General features: G+C 36.2%; 1 protein-coding gene across 1 annotated transcript; it reads right to left on the bottom strand.

The window, feature by feature from the left end:
- Positions 1–7,081: 7,081 nt before the first annotated feature.
- LOC110879415 (WUSCHEL-related homeobox 4) lies at positions 7,082–8,570 on the bottom strand. Its single transcript, XM_022127871.2, has 3 exons — positions 8,121–8,570; positions 7,532–7,822; positions 7,082–7,440 (listed from the first exon to the last, which is right to left on the bottom strand). Exons 1-3 carry the CDS (start codon positions 8,421–8,423, stop codon positions 7,315–7,317), a joined length of 720 nt encoding a protein of 239 aa, XP_021983563.1. The 5' UTR covers positions 8,424–8,570; the 3' UTR covers positions 7,082–7,314.
- Positions 8,571–22,610: the final 14,040 nt, after the last annotated feature.

Raw genomic sequence — 22,610 nt, 5'->3', positions numbered from 1 at the left:
TTACGGACCGTAAAGGGTTAGTCTTACGGTCCGTAAGCATGTCCAAATTCGTGTATAAATAGTAGACATTGGCACTTGAAATCTGTGATTGAAACGACGAAGAAATTCGTCTGAGGCACGGAGTTATACTCTGTTTACTACAATTAACACACACGATTCACGAAGTGCTGCCGCAATCAGGGTAATAACTCGATCGCTATTACGATTCATTTTCCGACTGATCAATATATCCAATGGATGTTTAAGTGCCGCCCACATAGGGTTATACTTTGTCGTTCGTCGTTAAATCGATGGATGTTTAAGTATTGTACTTTGTCGTTCGTTGTGTGAATTTGATCTCGTGAGTTATCGTAACTGCTGTATTAGTTACTAACCCGGTTGTGTGTGTGCATTATTATTTAAATTAGGAATAATCAAGGCTAATCAGTAGGCTTATACACTGCTCGTTAAATCTGTAATGTGAGTCCATTCTCTTTTCTCACAGTTTGTGAGTCATTCTCTTTTTATCAACTGTTTTACAATACTCCAAATTTATTTTCAAAAAGTTATAATTACAGGGACTAAGTCGTGGATATCTTGATTTATTGGTTAGTGGGGTATTGTGCACATTACTATTTCTCCCAGTTAGGTTCATTGACCTACTAGGGAGGAACGTCACTATTAGAGTTCATTGACCTAATAGTGGTATGACCATCGTCACCATTGTGACTTGTCACCATTGTGACAGAAAGCCAGATAAAGATAAGATAGGAACCATTGTAATCGCCCTTATGCTGTAATTTATAACTATGGGTCATTTCCAAAAACCTGAATGAACTCACTCAGTATTTCCCAGCTGACAAAACCTTTTTCAAACATGTTTCAGGTGATCTGTTGTGAGCAAAGAAAAGTGCCAGGAAGCACTACCAGCTTAGAAAAGTGGCTCAGTGTAAATAAATAAAGAAACATGTTTTGAAAAATAAAGATTTCCATTGAAATCACCGTATTGTAAATTACAGGGTTTTATCCCTAAAATATGTAACGTGCAGTTTTAATAATAAAAGATCCTGTTTTAAAAAGACTTCCGCTGTCGCCTAAATTAAATACCACGGGATTTCTGTCCCGCGGCTCCTGAAACGGGTCAAACCGGGTCGGGGGCCGTGACAGGCATCTCCCCAGCCGTTGATCAAATCCACGATCCGTGTGCATGGATGTGGAGCTAACTATTAACGAAAAAAGAGATAACTGTTAAGGAAAAGTAATTTCCGTTATTACCTCTGTTACACTTTTTGGCGCCAACTTCGGTTATAAATATAAGAATTCAGGTATAATCTCACAAGCTACTTTCACTTACTTTCACCCTTACTACTTCATCTTTCTCTTGAGATCACTATACTTATTCTCACGCTAGAGGGTGGTCACGGAGAGAATCCCCATTCTCCCCGTGACGAGTCTAACGGCTTTCTGTTTTGCAGTGTTCTCCGGTGAAGTAGCCTCATTCGGCAATCGACGAGAGGATTAATCCTTTTATGCCGAAACTCTACCCCCAGATCTGGTTGATTCCGGTCAATTCTGATCCGGTGTTTCTTCAAACATTTATATTAATTTTTTAACAGAAAAAATAACATTTATAATACATTTAAAAAATATATAACGTTTATAGTAATATTTTTAACAAAATATATATCATTCGTACCTGATCAGTTTTGTACGAAACTTCAAGGTAAGCGGGTTGCTCGTCACCCAATGACTGTTGCGCGTGAGAAGGCTCACCAATATTTTGTTGTACGCCTGAGGCACTACTAACGAAAAAGCTATTGCTATATTCTTCTTGCTCGTATGAGGCACCGTAACTGGCTTCATAATCCAGACACCCAAAACCATGATCATCGCTAGGCACAATAACCTAAAAAATCCAACGGTTAAATGATAACAACACATCTAAAAGCCTTCTTAATAATAAGTAAATATATTTTTACCTCGTTCAGATTTGGCAACAACGGTTGGTGGGGCACAACAAACTAAAAAAAACCAACGGGTAAAAGGTAATGGTAAATTTAACGCTGAATAGAAAAAAAGTAAATAAATACTTACCTCGTTGAGGTCTGGCAACAACGATTCATTATGATGGGGACGAAAGCCGGACACGACCTCCTCCGTGTGATCATCATTTCCTCTCCCATCGTAAGAGTCAGGGAAAACAGACCCCTCATAATACAAACAATGCTCTAAGTATTTCTTAAAAAAACAAACAAAACAAGTTAAAAAATGCTATACCACATTGCTTCCCGGAATAAACGTGCTCGTGTTTGTATCGGACTACTTGCCGAAAATGTAATTAAGGTTGAACCAAGACATTGTGGAATCGAATATATAGAAGAAACAAAGAGAAAGGAATGAATTTTGTGAACACCTCACACATGTTGTTGAGCAACATATCTGTTAGGATCTGAGTTTGATTTGTTTGTGAATGTTTAAGATGAATGATGTAAGAAGATAACAAAGATGGAAATAATGTAGTGGAATGAAGATAAACTTTAAATCACAAACAAAGAGTGATTTGCTTTCATCATGAATACTTTTAACTGAATGATTGCAATTACAATGATTCACGTATGCATGAATTACAAACTCCCTCTTAGCCTAAGATCACTCTGATTTGCTCGTACAAAATGTCAAGGTGAAGTGATGAATAAAACAGTACATGCACTGTTCTATTTATAGTACAAAGCAAACCTCTGAGGAATCTAAGCTAACGTCACCTGGACAATGACATCTAACAACTTCTAACAACCTCTAACATCTGCTAATACTAAAACACTGTTTACATAGAAAACTCTATTATACAACATCTGATGAGCCTTATCCTCAGTTGAGCCACAGAAGACTTTTCTTCATCAGACTTTGTCTTCTTCAATCAACAAGTGATCAGACCTTTGCTTTCAGCATTTCGTCCTCATCAGTGGTTTACTTTGGCAGACCTTGTGAATCAACAGACTTTGTTCTTCAACAAACTTTAACTTTAGCAGACCTTTGGTTGTAGCAGATGTTGATGCCTTTGTCAATGGGAGGAGTATACTCTTCAAACATTGTTGTTGATGATTAGTTGATTGTAGATTATTTTGGCTTTCTATCATCTGTTCTTTTGACGAGGTCCACACGAGCCAACAATATCAGATATTGGCCTCTTTATAATTCACAAGGTTAAACAGAATCTTAATGCCCTATTTAACAAATAAAATAATATTATACTTGTAAAGATTGTTTCAATTACCAAAAAATGTAACCTTGACCAATGTTTATGAGGTATGTTAGACAACCACAAGAGACACTCACGGTTAAACTTTTTAATGCATCCATCTCCTTTTCAATTCAACAATTGTTGTTGCTGTTGCACATTTCCACAAAAGGTCTTTGAAAGTCTTTCCTTTGAATTGTAATCTCATGTTTTCATAGATGTGTTTTAGGTAGTATCTATGCTCAGTAGATGGGAAGACCATCAAAATTGCTGGATATAATGCCCTAAATAGGCCATAAAAGGATGCACTGTTAACAAGAAGATATACATAAAGAAGAATGTAACAAATAAATAAAGAATAAAGACCGACCTTTTTCCTATCACTTAAGAAGGTAAAGTTTGAATTGGCTTCCAAATCCAGATCATCACCTAAGCATTCTAGAAACCAAGTCCAAGAGTCCAGTGTTTCAGTCTCTACTATAGCATATGAGACAGGGTAAATGCCATTATTGGGATTAACCCCAACTGCACTAAGAACCTGGCATGGATAGGGATCTTTTGTGAAAGCCCTATCAAGTCCCAACATATCCCTTCCAATAGCTTTAAAACTTTGTTTTAGAGCCCCTAAGCACATATATATTCTTTTAAACTTCCTTTCTGTTGACTCAGGATCTATTGGTGGTTCTACTTCAATTTTCACAGTTATCCCTGGATTTGCGTTCATCAATTCAGCTACATAATCTCTAAGTAACCCATACTGTAAATTATAATTACCATTGAGTTGCATAATAGCCTTCCGTTTAGCCTTATAAGCTTTCGTCTGTGATACACCAACTTCAAACTTTCTTTGTAGCTGCTCTTGAACAACCTTGACTGGTATTTTGGGGTTATCTTGGAGTTGTTCCATTAACTGTTTGGATAGAAAAGTGGTTGTGCAGGCTCTAACATGTCTGTTTTAAAAGCATTTGTGTTCACCTACAAGGGTTTTTATCATCCAAGATTCAGATATATTCACTTTAGAAAACAACAGTGTCCAAGGGCATTTATGTTTGTTTGTTTCTGCTATATTGCCCTACCACCAATGTTTTTTTCTTTTTGGTCCTTCAGGTTGTGTAGAACTAATAGAACCCCCAACTTCTTTATTTTTCACATTATGTCCTTTTTCAACTTGTGGTTTAGTGCATGTCCAGCTATTATGTCCAGTACCCTTACACCTTCCACACAATCCTTTAACTTTAAAACCTTATGTCATACTAATCCCATCACTATTTTGTATGTTACCATCTTCAGCAAACTGTGGGATATCACCCCAACAAACAACCCTTACCCTCTGTATGCCATCCTTGATAACCCTAATTTGCCTCCTAGTTTCAATTGCATATGTCTTGATCAGTTTTTTGGCTTCTTCTTTAGTTCCAAATACTTGCCCAAGATAGAAAGTGTTTTTGCATTCATTCTCCTTTCTTATGTTCTTTAGTGCCCTTTTCCTAAAGCTTGTATCATTGTCATCAGACTCTGAACCACTATGGAAATAATTATTGTCTATAGCATCTTCTCCTAACTCATCACCATACGTGTCAACCATATGATTAATAACACAAACATCAACATACTCTGTAAAAAACCTGTAATTCCTCATATCTGTTTCAACATCATTTATGTTGTTTCCCTCATCTGCTATGAAATCACTATCATCATCCTCATTGGTATTATGTTCCACATCTTCTTGATTAGTATTACATCCCCATCATGCTCACTTTGATTTACAGCCACACCATTCAAGTTATGTTGCACACTATTACTTTGATTCACAGGATTCTCACCAAAGAATGGGTCAAACTCAAGATCATCCATTGTAACATCAATTTCATAATGAACACTACTTTGTCCTACTTCATTTTGAGCACTACTATGTCCTGTTTCTAGTTGAACACTATTATGTCCTGTTTCATAATGAACACTACTCTGTCCTACTTCATTCTTATTTCCATTCCATCCTAACAATAACCTATCCTTACTAGCATTGATGTTTTCCATTGTCATGATCTCCTCATCAGTTATTTCTTGCACCTTAAGCTTGGTTGGGGAGCAGAAAAACGTATGCACAGTTGTTATAGCATACTCACAATACGCATTCATCACCCTAAACTCAGGAATATCTTTGAGAAAATCTAAAACATCTGCATCACTCCCTAAACCCTTAGTCCAAAATAAAGATTCTCACCGGGAACAAGAATGTGATAATACCTTTCAATGTCCTTTGGAGGGCCAAACTTGTCCACGATACAATCCAGTTCATGCACAAAGAACTTATCTTCATCTAACAAGTCAATAAAATTGCAGTCTCCTTCAATATAAGCCCTATCTAGAAATCCGTTGAATCTACCACTGTGATGAAGCTTGATGGTGAATAGATTAGGGAACCCCACTGCATTATGCAATGATCGTTTAGTATTAGTCATAATTTCAATAAAGAAAACGTAAAAACATTAGGTTATCAAATCTCAAAACCCTAAACATTACCGTAGAAGGCATCGACTTCAGCTTGCGATAAGTGTTATCGGATCATGAATTGTGTACCATTGTTGTCTGGATTGATGTTCATCATGGAATAAAAGTGAAGAAATTAGAAGGATGAATGAGGGAGAGAGTGAAATATGAAGGTTGGAATGTGAGTGGTGAAGAATATAAAGGGACGCCAGCTACAATCAATGGTGTAATACCAATAATACCCTTGTCTTAAATAAAACCTAACTGAGTAATTTAACTCAGTTTGGTGTAAAGGACATAAGGTGTTATATAAAATGTGTTTTTGGACATAAAATGAAATTAAATCTTTTAAAGGGCACGTTTCAAAATTTAGATAATACATAAAGGACACAAAGTATAATTTACTCTATATAACATCAACATTGATAATACTAAAGCGTATTATAGTACCTAATTTTAAATACCAGAATTCAACCTATGCGTTGCCATAAGGACGTGAGAGAAATCAATCGGTATCGCTTCATTATATAAGTGTACTAACACCTGTTAATTTTAATTATATTAAATTCAATCAATATGGCCACATTATATAAATGTACTAACACCCTTTACTTTTAGTTATATTTGAATTTAGTAATAATAAATTAGTCCTAGACTACTAGCACCTTATTTAATAATTTATACACTTATATACACAAAAATAATACATGATATTATCTTACAAGATGCTTTAGAAGGTGTGGGAATGTTGGACTTTAGAGTGCTAACTGTTTTCAAGTATGAAGTGTTTTAAGTTCTATGAGCACCTCTGAGGGGATCATAAAATTGACCCGAATTGTATTTTACATGTTAAGTTATTGCACATTTTTACTTGTAATTGTCTTTTACAAATTGTGTTTTACGAATCGTTTGTTGTCTTACTACACGTTTTCACCGGTCACGCGTCGCTGCGGGCAAATTAGTAGTATCTATTAATAATCTATGTTTACAGAAAAAAAAATTCAAATTATAACTAAAGGCAATCAGGTTTATAAGATATTTTAATGTTTAATACTGAAGATCGTGCTCAAGTTTTCTTTTTCTTTTTTATGTTTATGTTTATTCTGAGCTAAACTCAAGTTACCCCTTCACGTGAAACAAGGCCATCCATGTACAACATCCCTATATACGTCAGCAAATCCACTACATCAGATGCAAACTTTTTTTTTATATAAATTAATTGCAATTAATCTTAACTTTTATAAACGTATTCCATTGGATGAGGAATTTTTTTTAATAGTATATTATGGTTTGATCCTATTCTCTAGGACGTTAAGTGTGAAACTTTAATGGAAAAAAGAAGAAAGTTAGAAAATAAAGAGAAGCACCGATCAGTACTGGCGAGCAACATTTTCCATAATAAAGCACGCTTTGGTTTCCAAAGTCAAAATAAATAAGACATAAAGATCTTCTTAAGATGGTACAAGGATACAAGTTTGTCTTTCTTCTTTCCCGAAACAAAGACGAAAAGAGCCTACGAAAGTGAAAGCTTAACGGATAGGGACCATAAAAATTTCAACAAAGTACTAAGCAATAGATCCATCCATACACCCTTTTCATGAAGATCTTCATCTTCCTTCCGGATGTAATGGAAACAACTCTAGGGTTTTATGATCATCTTCTTCTTCATCTTTCTCCAAACACTCAAATGACCAGCTTCTGCACTTTTTGTATGGACTCTCCACTACTTCTCCCTTCAACAACATAACAAAAAGATTGTTAATTCTATTACATGCAAGAACTCAACTTTTATAAATTGTTAAGGATGAATGTTATTAAACATACTCTAGGGTTTGATGGGATGGAGTTGATCATGGTGGAGGATGGGATTGATCTTGGGGAATGAGTTAGACCAAGATTGTTGCGCTTTTGTTTCTGCCTTTCGCGTGCTTTGTGATTCTGAAACCAGTAGAAAACATTCTTGCCTTCTATCTTGCCATACTTGCTTAGTTGAGAGGTGATTTGTTCGATTTGTTGCGCGTTTGGCGTCCGCATTCCACCTCTATATAACATCTCCAAGATCCCAATTTGCTCTTGCGTTGGATTCCATCTTGTTCCTCCTGGATGTGTCTCCACCTTCACCATTGTCATGAAATTATTTTAGATCTAAATTTGACCAATGTTTTATATTTGTATGTGAATAATGAGGATAATATGTGGAAAGAGAATAAATATAAATATTCCATTTCATGTCATGTAGATGTTAAAACAGTGAAGATCCTTTGCAACTGTAGGGACATGTACATGGGACTTCATTTTCAAATGTTTTTAACTATAATGTACTATATTTACTTCTGCATTACACCTAGCTTGTCTGCTAGTAGCATGAAATAAGATAAATGAACACAAGTACAAGGTAAAAACTAATGTTCACCTGAGGAGAATCTTTCTTGTGGTCGGGTGAAACGAGTTGAATCGGGGAACTCTCGGGTCTAATGAAGCTCCTGAGGTCAAAAGCTGCTGTGACATGGCTACTGCTGCTACTGCTATTGCTAACACTAATATTATTATTCATGGTGAGACAAGTTTCTGTACTACCACTACTAGTTAACTTAGGGTTAAGGGGGCGCATACGCTTGAAGGCGCCAAGGGTGAGGCCAGACGATGAAGATTCATCGTCGCGCCAGAACCCACCACCACGTGTGAATTGATGCACCTTCATGCTACTGAGTCCCATGGATGGGTAAAAACATTGTTGATTGAGAGTGTCAATTATATAGACAAATGAAGAAAGAAGGAAACAAAAGGGTTGTCATCATTTTCATGGTGAATTATGCAAATGAAGGGGGGAAAAGAAGGGAAAAAAAAGCAAGAAAAAGAAAGTGGGTGCCCCATGAAGAACCAAGACCAAATGATGAGGTGAGGTTGACTTGAGCAATGATCCTTTTTTAAAAAGGAAACAGCTTTCTTTCAATCTAGCTAAAGAGAGAAATAATGTATGGACGTGTGGTTTAGATGGGATTAAATTCTTTCTGTCATTACTTTGATTATTAAATCAAGATTATTTTCAAGATTTGACACAAATTGATCCAAAATGGAATCAAGTGAGCACGAAACCTGATTGAAATGACATCCCCACTAGAATTACTATTGGAAAGATCATACAAGTCTATTGTAACAGCTATAAAAGAATGACATATAACACTAAGAAGATTAAAAAAATAGAAAGAATGGTTACAAGAGAATGTAAACGAGTGTGCGTTGGGTAGTCTAATCAAGGGGGTTGAGGGTGTCACTTTTCTTGCTTTCATGATAAGGTGTGTATGCTTTTCGGTGGCCTCTTTGGGTGTTTGTGACTTTATTTGCTATAAAGTGAGATGAGAGGGAATGAGAAAAGATTCCTCCAATCCCAACACTTGAAAATGGGAGGAACCTTTTTCTTTTATTTTTAATTTTGATTTATTTCAAGATACGGATATGGGTATTGTCTATGCTTTCTTTTCCCTCTCAATCTGTGTTTGGTTTGGGTGGGGAGTGAATGCAGCCTTTAAGTGGTAGAGAATGTTGAAAAAGAAAGCAAACAAAAGAAAATCAAGTAATAAAAACAAAAAGGGAACCCCAAATCTATGTGATATCTCTTACCATATATAATTCCTTGGTTTGTCTTTGGAAACTGTAGCCATTTCATTTTTATTTAAAAAGAGTATTTTCAACCCAACCATCATCTTACCAAAAAAGGGTTTAAACTTAATTATACCATATAAGTATATGATCATCTTAGCTAGTCTTTAGTAATTATTTAAAAAGAGATATGTCATATATCAAAAGCTATTCTCAAAGGGCATTTAGGCTGCTGGGTATGCTGCCGGAGAAGAAGACGTCCCCGGAGCAAGACCGAGGGGGGCGGCGTGGGAGGACGGGCGTCACCAAGGGGGGCCCACATGTTTTGGTCCGTCGCAAACAGCACAACTCCGACGGGGAGGACGGGACGGAGGGGGGGGGGGCGGCGTGGGAGGACGGTGGTGACGTGACGGCGCCGGGGCGGAGGACGCTACCATACCGAGTAGCCTTATAAATTTACTATTTAGTAATCAAAATACTGAGTTCCTTAACTTAAATCACACTAGCTATTAACTTAAATAACTATGAATTCAATGAAATAGAAAATTTGACCAACATTTAAGTTTAGTCACTTTCTACATCCCACTACTCCATATACAAGTTAACCAATTTGTTTAATTTGTTCAATTTGTTTTACGGTTCCTGATCATGCTCTTCCACTTGAGTAGAAATCGTACTTGAGTTCTTGAAGTGTGGAGTTTTAGTTAAAGAGCAAATTGCCAAAATCGTCCCTGAGGTTTGTGTATGTTTGCAGTTTCGTCAAAAAACAACTTTTTTGTACTAAATAGTCCTTCGCTTTTGAGATTTTTTGCCATTTTCATCCAAAAGTCTAATTTGCATTATCTTTTCTGTCAAATATTTGGATAAAATGGCAAAATATCCCAAATATCAGGGACGATTTTGGCAAAAAAAAAGTTACACGTTTGGATGAAAATGGCAAAAAATACCAAAAGTAAAGGACAATATGGTACAAAAAGTTGTTTTGGTTGAAATTGGCAACCATGCCCAAACCTCAGAAACGATTTTGGCAATTTACTCTTTAGGTGTTGTTTGTTTTTTAAGATGTAAAATGTCTGCAGTCTGCGGACCACATCTACAGACATCTGTAGCAGAAGAGGTGGACCAAATGTCTACAGTTTGCAAGAAGAAGACTGTTTATTCTTTAACTTCTGCAGGCTTTTAAAATAAACTAGTGGTGGTATACGGACGGTGGTAGTGGGTGGTGGTGGTGGACGGTGATGGTGGTAGACGGTTGTGGTGGGTGGTGGATGGTGGTGGTGGTGGTGGAGATGGACGATGGTGGGTGGTGGACGGTGGATGGTGGTGGGTGTTGGAGGAGAGTGGTGGGTGGTGGACGGTGGTGGGTGGTGGACGGTGGACGGTGGTGGGTGTTGGAGGACAGTGCTGGGTGGTGGACGTTTATGGGTGGTGGCCGGTGGTGGTGGTGGTGATGGACGGTGGTGGATGGTGGTGGTGATGGTCGGTGGTGGGTGGTGGACGGTGGTGGTGGTGATGGACGGTGGTGGTGGTAATGGACGGTGGTTGTGACGGTGGTGGTGGTGGTGATGGATGGTGGTGGTGATGGACGGTGGTGGGCGGTGGTGATGAACGGTGGTGGTGATGGACGGTGGTGGGTGGTAGATGGTAGTGGTGGTGGGTGGAGGTGGGTGGTGGTGTTTAACTCTCTGCTGACCTTAGGAGATCTTAGAAGTGGCTGGACCAAGTCTGCACCAAGAAGACCTCGCGCAGACCTTTTTTAATGAAACATCTTCAAAAAAACAAACAGTCTGCACGTGACAATGTCTGCGTTTGGTCTGCACCGCGCAGACAGAAGAGCCTGCGCAGAAGTTTTATGAAAAAACAAACAGCACCTTAGTTAATGTGTTGTTTAGTTTCTAAATTACAATAAATCATTGTAGTGTTGCCTATGACTTTACATTTTTACACATTATAAGTTTTGTTGACCTCTCAAAACCCTAAACTATGTTGTAATACCCCGACCAATGGGGTTGTGGTCTAATGGGAAAGACAAAGCCTTTAAACACCTAGGTTTAGGAGAGGGAAGGTCTTGGTTCAAATCTCATAGACGACAAAGATTAAAAAAAAAATTGCTGTTAAAAAAATGTTGTAACACCCTGCTCAACCTCTTCATTCTCACTATAAACACCTTCATTCTAGAGAGAGAAATTGTGAAACGATCCCTAAACCTCACGGGTTGTGTGATTCACGTTATCAAGTAGGTTTCTTCATCTACGATCGAAGGCAACCTGTTCATCATATCCTCTTGACTAGTTTTTAGGCTTTCGGGTCAGTTAAACGGTTTTCACGTATGTCACACCCTCAAAATCCACATGCGAAGTATTACCGCGAGGCGTGTGACTGACCAGGATCATGCCACCAATCATATTGAACAATAAGTAAAGTAAAGTAAAGTAAGAACCACCACAACCAATACGATTAGTGTTTACGAAAACAAATATTCAAAACCAAGTTTAAGTGTCAGCGGAAGCATAAAGTTAAAAACCCATTAACAGTTCAAAGCATAATGTTTAATACTAGGAACCCCACAATTGGTTCCATGCCACAACGTCAACTCGTCGTGCAAGCTCCAGCCATGTACCTAACGACCTGTAAAGCATGCAGTAGTGTGTCAACATAAAGTTGGCGAGTTCATAGTTGTTTTGTTTAGTGTTATACCAAAAACCATAAGTTTGTTAAGTTACTTTGCTCTTTATAAAAACATGTCAAGGGGAGCTACCCCACTGTTTTAAACTACTAGACCCGTTACCATACCGACTACTGACTGTAGTTATGTTGAGTGCCCCGAGTCAATGTCTATTATCATTAACTATGTGCCCAGGCATATTAGTCCACTCCCGTCCTCTGCGGCACGGTGTGAGACTTGTCAAACCTAATAGTGCTATTTAACTAATACTCGTTCGCCATTGGCCCGGCGATTAATCGGTATAAAATGTGTAGGGACTTTCAGATAGAGTTGCCGTCTAGTACGCTTAAGACATGTAATATAAATAACGGTTTCCGTCCCTCACCAGGGGGACAAGGTTGTGCATATTCTACCCAAGGAGAATACGTAGGTTCCATCCCACCCAAGGGGGATAGTGGTTGTTTGTTTCATTCCCAAACCACCGGGAATTTGCATGCTTTTAAGAAAAGTGTGAACTCACCTTAGATTAGCTCGGCAGATAATGGTTACCTGAGCTAATGTGGTCAACCACGTCCTATTATGGTTATCATACATGTCTGGTTCATGTTCAAGTAAAACACATATTGTTCTACACGTATTCTACAAGTTGCACACAAGCAATGATCATGGCATAACACGTATCACATAACAGTCCAACATACATCCATATCAAAGGCCCAAGTGTTTTCGGTTTGAGTGTGCGGCCCACTAGAGGAGCCCGTTAACCAGTGTGCGACCTTTATGTAAGTGTGCGAGTCCAAAATATGTGCGGCCCAAGTCTCCGGCCCACAAACCAGTGTGTGCGACCACCTCTGGGTTGTGCGACCTAAGAGTGTGCGATCACCTTGGTGTGCGATCAGTTGTGAGTTGCCATGGATTAGGGAATCAGTTACATGTGCACAATCAATTCAAACTGTTTCCAGTTTCACATCCACTCGATCAAATCAAGCGATCATCAAATGATTTGCATGAACCCTAACTACCAACTACACATCAATTAACAATTAACATATGATCAACATTCACATCGGATTAAACCATTCAATCACGTCAAACACATACCCGTTTCATCTATTACGTAACCCTAATCATAGCTTAAACATAAACCAATTTTTCATCACAATCATCGTTCCAACTAGATCGAATAACCATATAACTTTATCATCATAACTCGGTATTAGTATCATAATTCAATATGCTCACAATATGCAAATTCAAGTTCATCAACTACTAAATACATTCTTAACATACAATCCGATTCAATCACATATTGATTATCAAAATCCAATCATAATTATGTTTCACATATCCTCATGCAACCATATAATCATACACTCATACACATATCATACAAGAACACATTCAAACATCATAACCATGTATGGATCATCAAGTCATTGACATGTATAGTTAAATAATGGTAGTACACTAACCGGAAAGAATGATGAACGAGGGTTGCTTAGGAACGATAAAGCTTCGAAAGAGAGTGAGGAGGGCTGCCATCGACTTCGAAGGAGGGGGGAGGGCTGCCGTCGGTTCGAGTGAGGGAGAAGGGAGAATTAGGGTTTGGTATTATCTTGTGTGTTTTGTAAGTTATGAGAAACCATACACAAAACTGTGTGTGTATGCGCACAAGGAGACGGGCCGGACCCAACTTTGGGCTTCGAGTCGATTGGGCCGAGAACAAGTTAACACAACATTTAGAGGAGTGTGCGGTCACGAGTGAGGTGTACGGCCCGAAAGCTTTGTGTGACAAAGTTCTTATTAATCAAAACAACATTCTAACTTTTAACAATTCACACATCCGGATCACACATTTAAAACATCTAATCAAATTTCATTCATTCATTTATGTACACATGTAATTGCGTTGCAAGGCAAACATCAAAGAAACAAGTAAAGGACTCTTGAAATTATGAGTTGTCACAATGTAAAAGAGTTGAGAAGCACGTTAAAGTTTACATGTTTTTTGATATTTGAAGTTTGTAATGATGCTATTGAATGATTCTAACTCATTTCCAACGACAAAGTTAGGATCTTGGCGTCGAACAAATTTGGATCTGATCTCAGTTGCCATTATTGCTTGGGTTTTCAGGTACATTTCCGTGAACGAAAATTGTAATTAACAAAAAATATGTATGACGAAATGTATTGATGTGCAAAGCATTATGGTAAATGAAATGTCAGTGTAACAAAATGTATGATGTAGAATGAAATGTTGTCCAAACAAAACATTACACTTCACTGGCATGTTCACCCACTAAATATCTTACATTTTGGTAGGATTTGAGAACGAAAAGTTGACGTGGTTTATATGAATCTTTGACCACCAGTTTGACTAAGTGTTCAAAGGTCGAATTGTAAGTTGCTATTGATAAAAAACTAACTTTCAGGTAAGTTCTAAATGCCTTTTGTCACGGCCCCCGACCCGGTTTGACCCGTTTCAGGAGCCGCGGGACAGAAAATCCCGTGGTATTTATTTTTACAGCGGAAGTCTTAACATGATCGTTTTAAATTTGAAAAATGCCCGAATGTTATTTATTTATTTACATTTCAGGATAAATCCCGTAAATTTCATAATTTCAGTATTTTACAAACATGTTTATTTAATTGAGCCACTATTTCAAGCTTGATGGTGCTCCGTAGCACGTGTACTGAAATCACAGTATGTCACCTGAAACATGTTGTAAAAATGTTTTGTCAGCGGGGAAATACTGAGTGAATCATTCATTTTGATAAAATGACACATAGTTATAAATTACAGCATAAGAGCGATTACAATGGTTCATATCTTATTTTTATCTGGCTTTCTGTCACAATGGTGACAAGTCACAATGGTGACGATGGTCATACCACTATTAGGTCAATGAACTCTAATAGTGACGTTTCTCCCTAGTAGGTCAATGAACCTAACTGGGAGAAATAGTAATGTGCACAATACCCCACTAACCAATAAATCAAGATATCCACGACTTAGTCCCTGTAATTATAACACTTTGAAAATAATTTGGAGTATTGTAAAACAGTTGATAAAAAGAGAATGACTCACATTGCAGATTTAACGGGCAAGATATAAGCCTACTGATTAGCCTTGATTAAACCTAATTTGATAACAATGCACACACAATACGTTAGTAACTAATTCAGCAGTTACGTCAATTCACGAGATCAAACCCTCACAATGATTAACAAGTGCAATACTTAATAATTCAATCGGATTCACAACGAATAACAGAGCATAGTCCGAATTCGAACACCACTCAGATATTCAAGTCGAAATCACGACGAATAATCAAAGTAGAAGCTCAATTTGAGCAGCACTCGGACAATCGTTGGATAGTTATAATCGATCGGACGTTGAATCATAATAGCGATCGAGTTATTACCCTGATTGCGGCAGCACCTCGTGATCGTGTGTGTGTTTATTGTAGTGTTTCTGCCTTAATTCGACGCACACAGAGTATTTAGACGTCGTTTTAACTTCCCAGATCGAGTCCCAAAGTCGGCTATTTATAGCCAAAATTTAGCCTCGCTTACGGACCGTAAGCCTGATCCTTTACGGTCCGTAAGGGACACCTAAATGTCTTAGACTTGTCACGCACGGGACTAGGCTTGCTGATTCAAAATTTTGGCCAATCAGCCTTCAACAACGTTTTTAGTAGATAATTATTCAACTAGGTTTTGCCCCCCTTGAGTTTTAGGGGACCTGATCCTGATTTCGATTGTTCTAAAAATTTTAGGGCTAATGCAAAATTACTTGGGTGTCTTAATTAGAGTTTTCTTAGTGTCTAATTATCATTCTAATTATTGGTTTTAGTGACAGTTGTTACACCTTTTTTAACTATTTTTGGTTGATATGCATGCTACCTTATATGTTCCTGATTTGAAAACCTTCAATTGTAAGGGCTAGTTATCACGTGTTTTTTATTGGTGTTATACAATTAACATCATATATTTGAAGTTAAATGTTAAACGATTGGCAATTTACGATAAATGATTGACAACTAGCATTACTGGTTGAACCGTGAGCTCGGTAGTGTAGCAGGTAATGGTATAGTTTATACCGGTATAAGCATTCTTAGTTACGTGACAAATAGTTGATGGTGAAGCTCGCTTAACAACCATATGTTTAAATTGATGATTGATGTTGACGTGCATAATTGATGTCGAGTACAATTCAATACGATTTTTATATGTTTTATTCAATTCGATTTCTTGATGTTTTTGACTTAAGCTAGAACTTATTTCGTATAGCATAGCATGCATGTCAGGTTAAACATGTATGAATGCTTGATAGAAAGTCACCTGGCATAGAATGAAGGCTACCATATCCCAAAGGCTGGAATTCCATAAACCTTAGATGACTTGTAATCATTTTGATTGTTTTTACTGCTATCTTATGACATTTATTAGATTAGTAACTATGTTTTGATACTTGATCCCTACGTTGAAGTCTCCCAGGTTTGTATTCTTACATATATGAACATAATCATGACCTTTTATCTCATCATTCTATTCATAATTTGTTGCTTTAGCTATATTACTCTTTATCATACTTGTTTGTCACCTTCAACATTTTGGTTAGGTTTCATTACTCTTGGGACACATCATTATCATTTCGATACTTAATTACCAAAATGAACATCATCCATATTAAATGAACATTAATATAATGGAATCTTTATATGGATAAGAGGTTAAAGGCTATGCTAGTGCTACTAACGAAAGGATACAGAATGACATCATAGTAACCATCTCAGTGATTGTTATGGATGTTTTCGCTACAAATGATCCCAACACATGGTTCTTCAAGAATTGTGTCGATTTTGTTGGTATTAGCAAAGAGAGCCCAAAATGCATAACACAAAGCATTTACTCCACGAAATCCACCATAAGAACAAGTTTTATTCACTCCAACGTTAGATACTAAAAAGGGTTGATAGTAATGTAAAACGGAATTGTAGAGCGTCACATACCACACAGTTAGATACTAAAAAGGGTTGATAGTAATGTAAAACGGAATTGCAGAGCGTCACATACCACACAGAATTGAAGCAAAAAAATGTTGGATGTGTTTTTTTTTAACAATTCCTATATATTCTAGGATAAATACATCAATATCCGCACTCTAAAGGATTTAAACTTCCAATGTTTTGATGGTAGAGAGTACCACTTAACCATTAGAACAACTGTATGTTTGTGGCAAACATTTAGGTAAAGCCCAGAATGACTAAAAACGTGATTATTATATAGCATAAGTTTCCAAAAATATTAATCTGGAACAAAATAATTGAAACATTAACGTTATTTAAATCTAAAAGAAAAAATGAAATTATTAATAGGCGTTAATGATAACTTCTTTTTTGAAGTTATGGAATCATTTCTATACTCTGTCTAGTTTATTCACTCGTCTTCGATTCATATATGAGTTAATCATTCGAGTTATCAATCACTAATTAGAGGTTTTTTTTTTGGTTTGAAAGGCACTAATTAAAAAAAATAGAATGGAGTGACTCTTCTCCGTACCCTTTTAACTTAAAGCATTAACTATATGTAACTAGGTTATAGCCTCGTGTGTTACACGGGTTGATTAATGAAAACGATATTATTTATTAATTGTAAATACTTATTATTTCTAATCGACTCATGAAAGTTTTGAACGATTAGTCGGGGATGATTATACATGATAAATTCATAGTTTTAAACATGTATGTTGGACATACAAGATAATGGCTTAACTGTAATGTAATGAATAAAAACCATTAGTCAAATTGAATAAAACCATATTCTTAGGTAATTATATCAAATTTACATATGGGGAATCAACCTTCCACTCATGAAGAAGGGGACTGTATCATTAGGATTCCACTTAGCAAGACGAACAGTTTGCACACTCTTGTAGTAAACTTAAAATCAACTCTCTCTCATCAAAACTATTTCGGCAGGAACTGAAGCACTTAAAGGGGAAAAAATCTTGCATATACCTGAAAATACAAGGATTCAAAAGGAAAATATGAAGTTAGAGACCACATTGCAACAATAATGCATTAACCTTTATCACTTAAAAAAGGATTACCAAATCTTGAAGCTTCTAGAGTGATCTGTAGCAAATAATTCAAAGAATTCTAAAACTCTTCTTACTTGGAAAGCATACAGAGCATTCTCGACATTTATGCGTCTAGTCAAGATCATTTAGGTCAATAAATTAAGCTTCTAAAGCAATTCCTCTTTCTCGTAAGGCATCTCTAATGGCTTTGTTTTGAATGTATCAACCTTCTTTTCAAGTTCGCCTAATCTTGAAATCATGCGTTGTTTACTTATTATTATATTATGGTAATTAAAAATTATACAACAAAAACTAAAAACAACAAAATTAGTGCATCTAGTACACAAACAGAAACCTAACTATGTTTTATGTATTAGGGTATAAAAATAAAATACTTTGAAATCCATACCTACTATAATATAGTATTTTAAGCATGAATCACATAACTAAGAAGAACACAATTACCTCAATAATTCAAGCACAAATTGCATCAACAATACCTTCAGTGTGTCCCACTGCTATCCATCAATAATCGTGAGATCAGTAATAACATCCAATGCACAAAATCTAAAACAACAACAGCAAATAACAAACCAAAACTCACAAATCAAACACACATCAACGTCTAAACATATATAAAAGTTAAAATAAGGTAAAAAAAAACTCAAAATGATTCTAAATTTTATGCGAGTATCAAGTGGTTGACCCCACGGATCAACATCAGGAGTGACGTAACCAAGACGCTGATACATGTTTGAAAATAATAGGGGACTGATGCTCGGTTTGCTGTGAAGCCTCGAGCATCGGTCACCGTGACGGCAAGTGCCGTTCTTAAAATAGAGCATTTAGTTGATCCTTTTATGTGCCAAAATCGATGGTAAATGTCCACCATCATTTCAAGATTGTGTTTGAAACGAAGGAAACAACAGATTGTGTTTGGGATGAGGGAAACGATGGTGGAAAAGATTAGGGTTTCTAGTGAGAATATGTATAAGATGATGAGAAGGTATATGATAAATGAGTAAATTAAAGAATACGATCCGTTTCAGATAATATTCGGGTTATAGATCACCGTGTGATCCGATTCACTAAAAATTAAGCGGGAAAACCTTATGGAACTCACTTCATAATGTGACAAGTGTGGTGAAAGATTAAGAATAATTTTTTCCCAATTAAGTTTTTTTTCTAAACTTCCTAATATTATTATTAGTTGCACGATCAGATGTAAATAAATAGATTTGAAAAGAATGTAGAAAAATGTACGATTTTATGTCCCATACCTTGAACGCGAGCCGATCCACAGCCTGGTTAAGAAATTTCAAACTTGTCCCTTACATTTTTAAGTTCAAGCTTTTGTTTCTCTGCATACGCATATGATCTAGATGGAAATACTGTCCTGGAAACATAAAAGCCAGAACCTTTAATATATTAACTAAATCATTAAAAGGGAATGACCATTGCAAAGAAAGTAACGCTTGCCTTTTCGAATTAGGCCTCCTTTGGTGAATGTAACGACCGAACCATTTTTGTTCCAGGACCTGTTGCAATGGATCATGTTTCTTCGGCTACCATGGAACATGGTAAGAAGTAGGGGCGGGTCAAAATGGGTTTGGAGTAAAACCGGTATTTTATATTAGTCGAATCTGGTTGGTGAGTTGAAGCACTTGTCTAAAATTTTAAACCATCTACTTATTATTAGTGATCTAAAGAAAACTATAAATATAAGTAATAGTTTATCTTTTGACTAAAACTAATGCGTGACTGGGTGACATCTTGGAAACATTAGACGCTTCAATAACAGCGGACTGTACACCACCAACTGCCACTGTTATCAAATAATAATTGTATAGCCCAAAACCTTATATTCATACTCTCTCATACATTCTACAGCCCGAGCAGTTTCCGATTTGATTCGACCCATTTTGACAAAAGCGAAGGACGAAAGATATGATCTGGTCCTTGGTCCTCACTTTACAGCCTAATGAGTCCCGGTTAGACATCAGATCAAGATCATGCGGCTAGCTTTTAACGGTCAACATATGATACGAATGTGACAACTGGCACCCAACGGTAATTTCCGTACACTTTAATTATTGTTTAATGACTGCAATTATGTGCTTAAATGTCAACATTGTCTTATTACATACTATACAAGTGAATTCATGCACGTTTTATACTATAAAATATTGCTTATTGCATTAATGATAGCGTTGCGTCAGAAATACTAGTAAACTCACCGGTAAGACACATTGTGTCAACAAATCTGCAGAAAGTAGTCAGACAATAGAATTGGGGCCTAGGTGCATGTCCAACGTCAAGAATACATTAAAACCCAAGAGTACATACAAGGGTTAACATATAGACTTTCCGAAAGCTAAAATATGCACTAAAAAGCACCCGAAACACACTTTAAATGCTGAATTTTACATATTTCAGCAAAATTCAGCATTGTAACAAGATTGTACCATGTCAAAGTATGACTAATGGATCCAGAATACTTTCCTAAGTGTCGGGAATTAAAAGTATCACAAAAGGGGACATAAAGGACCCTAAACGGTGCAATTTAGCACTTTAACGAACCGGTATTTAACCGAACAACCGGACATTACCCGGAACACCAAAATATTGCTAGAAGCCTTGTTTTTATTTTTCTGAGCTAGTTATGGTTCCCGAACACCCTAACACTCACTAAAAGATCTAGTAACTAACCAACCTAACTATATACTTGGATTGGAATTATGAACTAACTAATTGGTTAAAAGTTATAACTAGACCCCTCCCCCCTATGCTTAAAATCGGCCCACATGCCTAAATTGGAAGATCTTGTGAATTGTTTAATAGATTGTGCTTGTACCTTGGAAGACATTAAACCCATTGGTTAAACTCATGTTGGAAGTAAGTCTATATTAACCCCAAGACTATAATCTTCACAATCACCCCATCTTATCACTTCCACTCATCTTCCTCCTCCCTCTTACCTCTCGGCCGAACACTCTCCACACACCGCCACCATTTTCGATCACCATCCATTCAATCCAAGACCATTTTGAGGTGAAAGAAGCAAGATTAGAAGGTGTGGAACTCTTGGATCATCAAGGACCTCCTTTGTTTGCTTTTATCCACTCCATATTCACCATTGTTTCTTCCCTAGCTTGAAGCTAGTAGTAAGATTCTTGTAACTCTTGTTACTTCATATTTTGATGATAAAAGATGATGAATATTGTTAATCACAAGAACACTAAAGAACATGATCATGATACTTTACCATAAGCTTAAAAATATAAGATTACATGTTGAATGTGTTGATTTGCTTCTTGTTGATTGATTATTAGTGTTAGTGATGTTAGACATCATATGGAAACTACTAGATTGTGATTAAACACATGATCTAGTAAGTTAAGGTGGTGATCTTGTGAAAGACCAAGATCATCATACTTTATGTCTTCATGAACTTGAATGAAGAAAGTGATTTTCATATGTAAAAGTGATTTAAACAAAATACAAATCTTGTAAATAGATGATTTCCAAAAAGATTTTCTCAAGAAACCAAGTTCATTTATGAGATTTACAAAGTCATGGTTTCTAAATAAACTAACCATAATTTTTAAACAAGACTAGAATGATGTGTGTAACAAGAAAAATACAAAAGAAATATTTTTAGAAAAATCATCTTACAAGTTGTAAATGACTAAATCTTTTAATAAAGTGATTTACAAACAAATAATCATGTTTTTAAGGGTAACTAAACCTACTAAATAACATGATAAGTTACTACAAGTTTTTACAAAAACTTCAAGTTCATGATGTAGTGTGATTTACATAATCCTGGCTTGTGGTAAGTCTTGATTGTGTTATTGATGTTGATGACGATTTAAAAGAAAATAAACACATGTTTTGAAAACATGGGAAACCTCCATTCTTAGGGGAAACTATGTCAAAATTTCTATAGAATTTTGACACTTAGAAAAATATAAGTTTTGGTGAAACTTATTCCCTAAAAATATTTACCAAGTTTTCCCTAATTTTTGTGTAAACTTCAAGTTTAGAAATGATGATTTCTTCAAGATAAAATCGATATTAAGTATGTATATTTTTGAGGAAAATATATATATTTATTGATCACCAAATTTTGTGTCAAGTGTATGTAGTATGTATTACATGTAATAGTGTATTAGGACTTGAAAATACACTAAATACTCCTAAGGAGTAAAAATACAAAATACACATACAACATGCTTAGACAAATACAAGAGAATATATTTATGAAAATATATTACTTAATAGATTCAATAACTTGGACAAGTTATGAAAACATGAAATGAGGTTTTGGACAAAATACATAATTCGGGTGAAAAATACAAGATACTTATATTTATTTTGAGAAAATAATATAAGTAAAATACATAGTTAAAAATATAAATTATTTTTAACACACAAAGAATACATACATAAAAGATGGTGACTTTTACTTGTGCGATAAAAGTCTTGTGACTAACGTTAATAAAACACGTATAGGTCACGACGCTATATAAGCAAATCCGGTGAAGTTTACG

This window comes from Helianthus annuus, chromosome 9 (genome assembly GCF_002127325.2).
Source record: "Helianthus annuus cultivar XRQ/B chromosome 9, HanXRQr2.0-SUNRISE, whole genome shotgun sequence".
NCBI lineage: Eukaryota > Viridiplantae > Streptophyta > Magnoliopsida > Asterales > Asteraceae > Helianthus > Helianthus annuus.
Note: the sequence above shows the minus strand (reverse complement) of the source record. Positions and strands in the feature narration are given on the sequence as shown.

Coding starts and splice junctions, on each gene's coding strand:
- LOC110879415 (XM_022127871.2), bottom strand. CDS start 8,423: ATGGGACTCAGTAGCATGAAGGTGCATCAATTCACACGTGGTGGTGGG. Junction 7,823..8,120: donor ACAAGAAAGATTCTCCTCAG/GTGAACATTAGT, acceptor ACAATGGTGAAG/GTGGAGACACATCCAGGAGG. Junction 7,441..7,531: donor CCATCCCATCAAACCCTAGA/GTATGTTTAATA, acceptor ATGTTGTTGAAG/GGAGAAGTAGTGGAGAGTCC.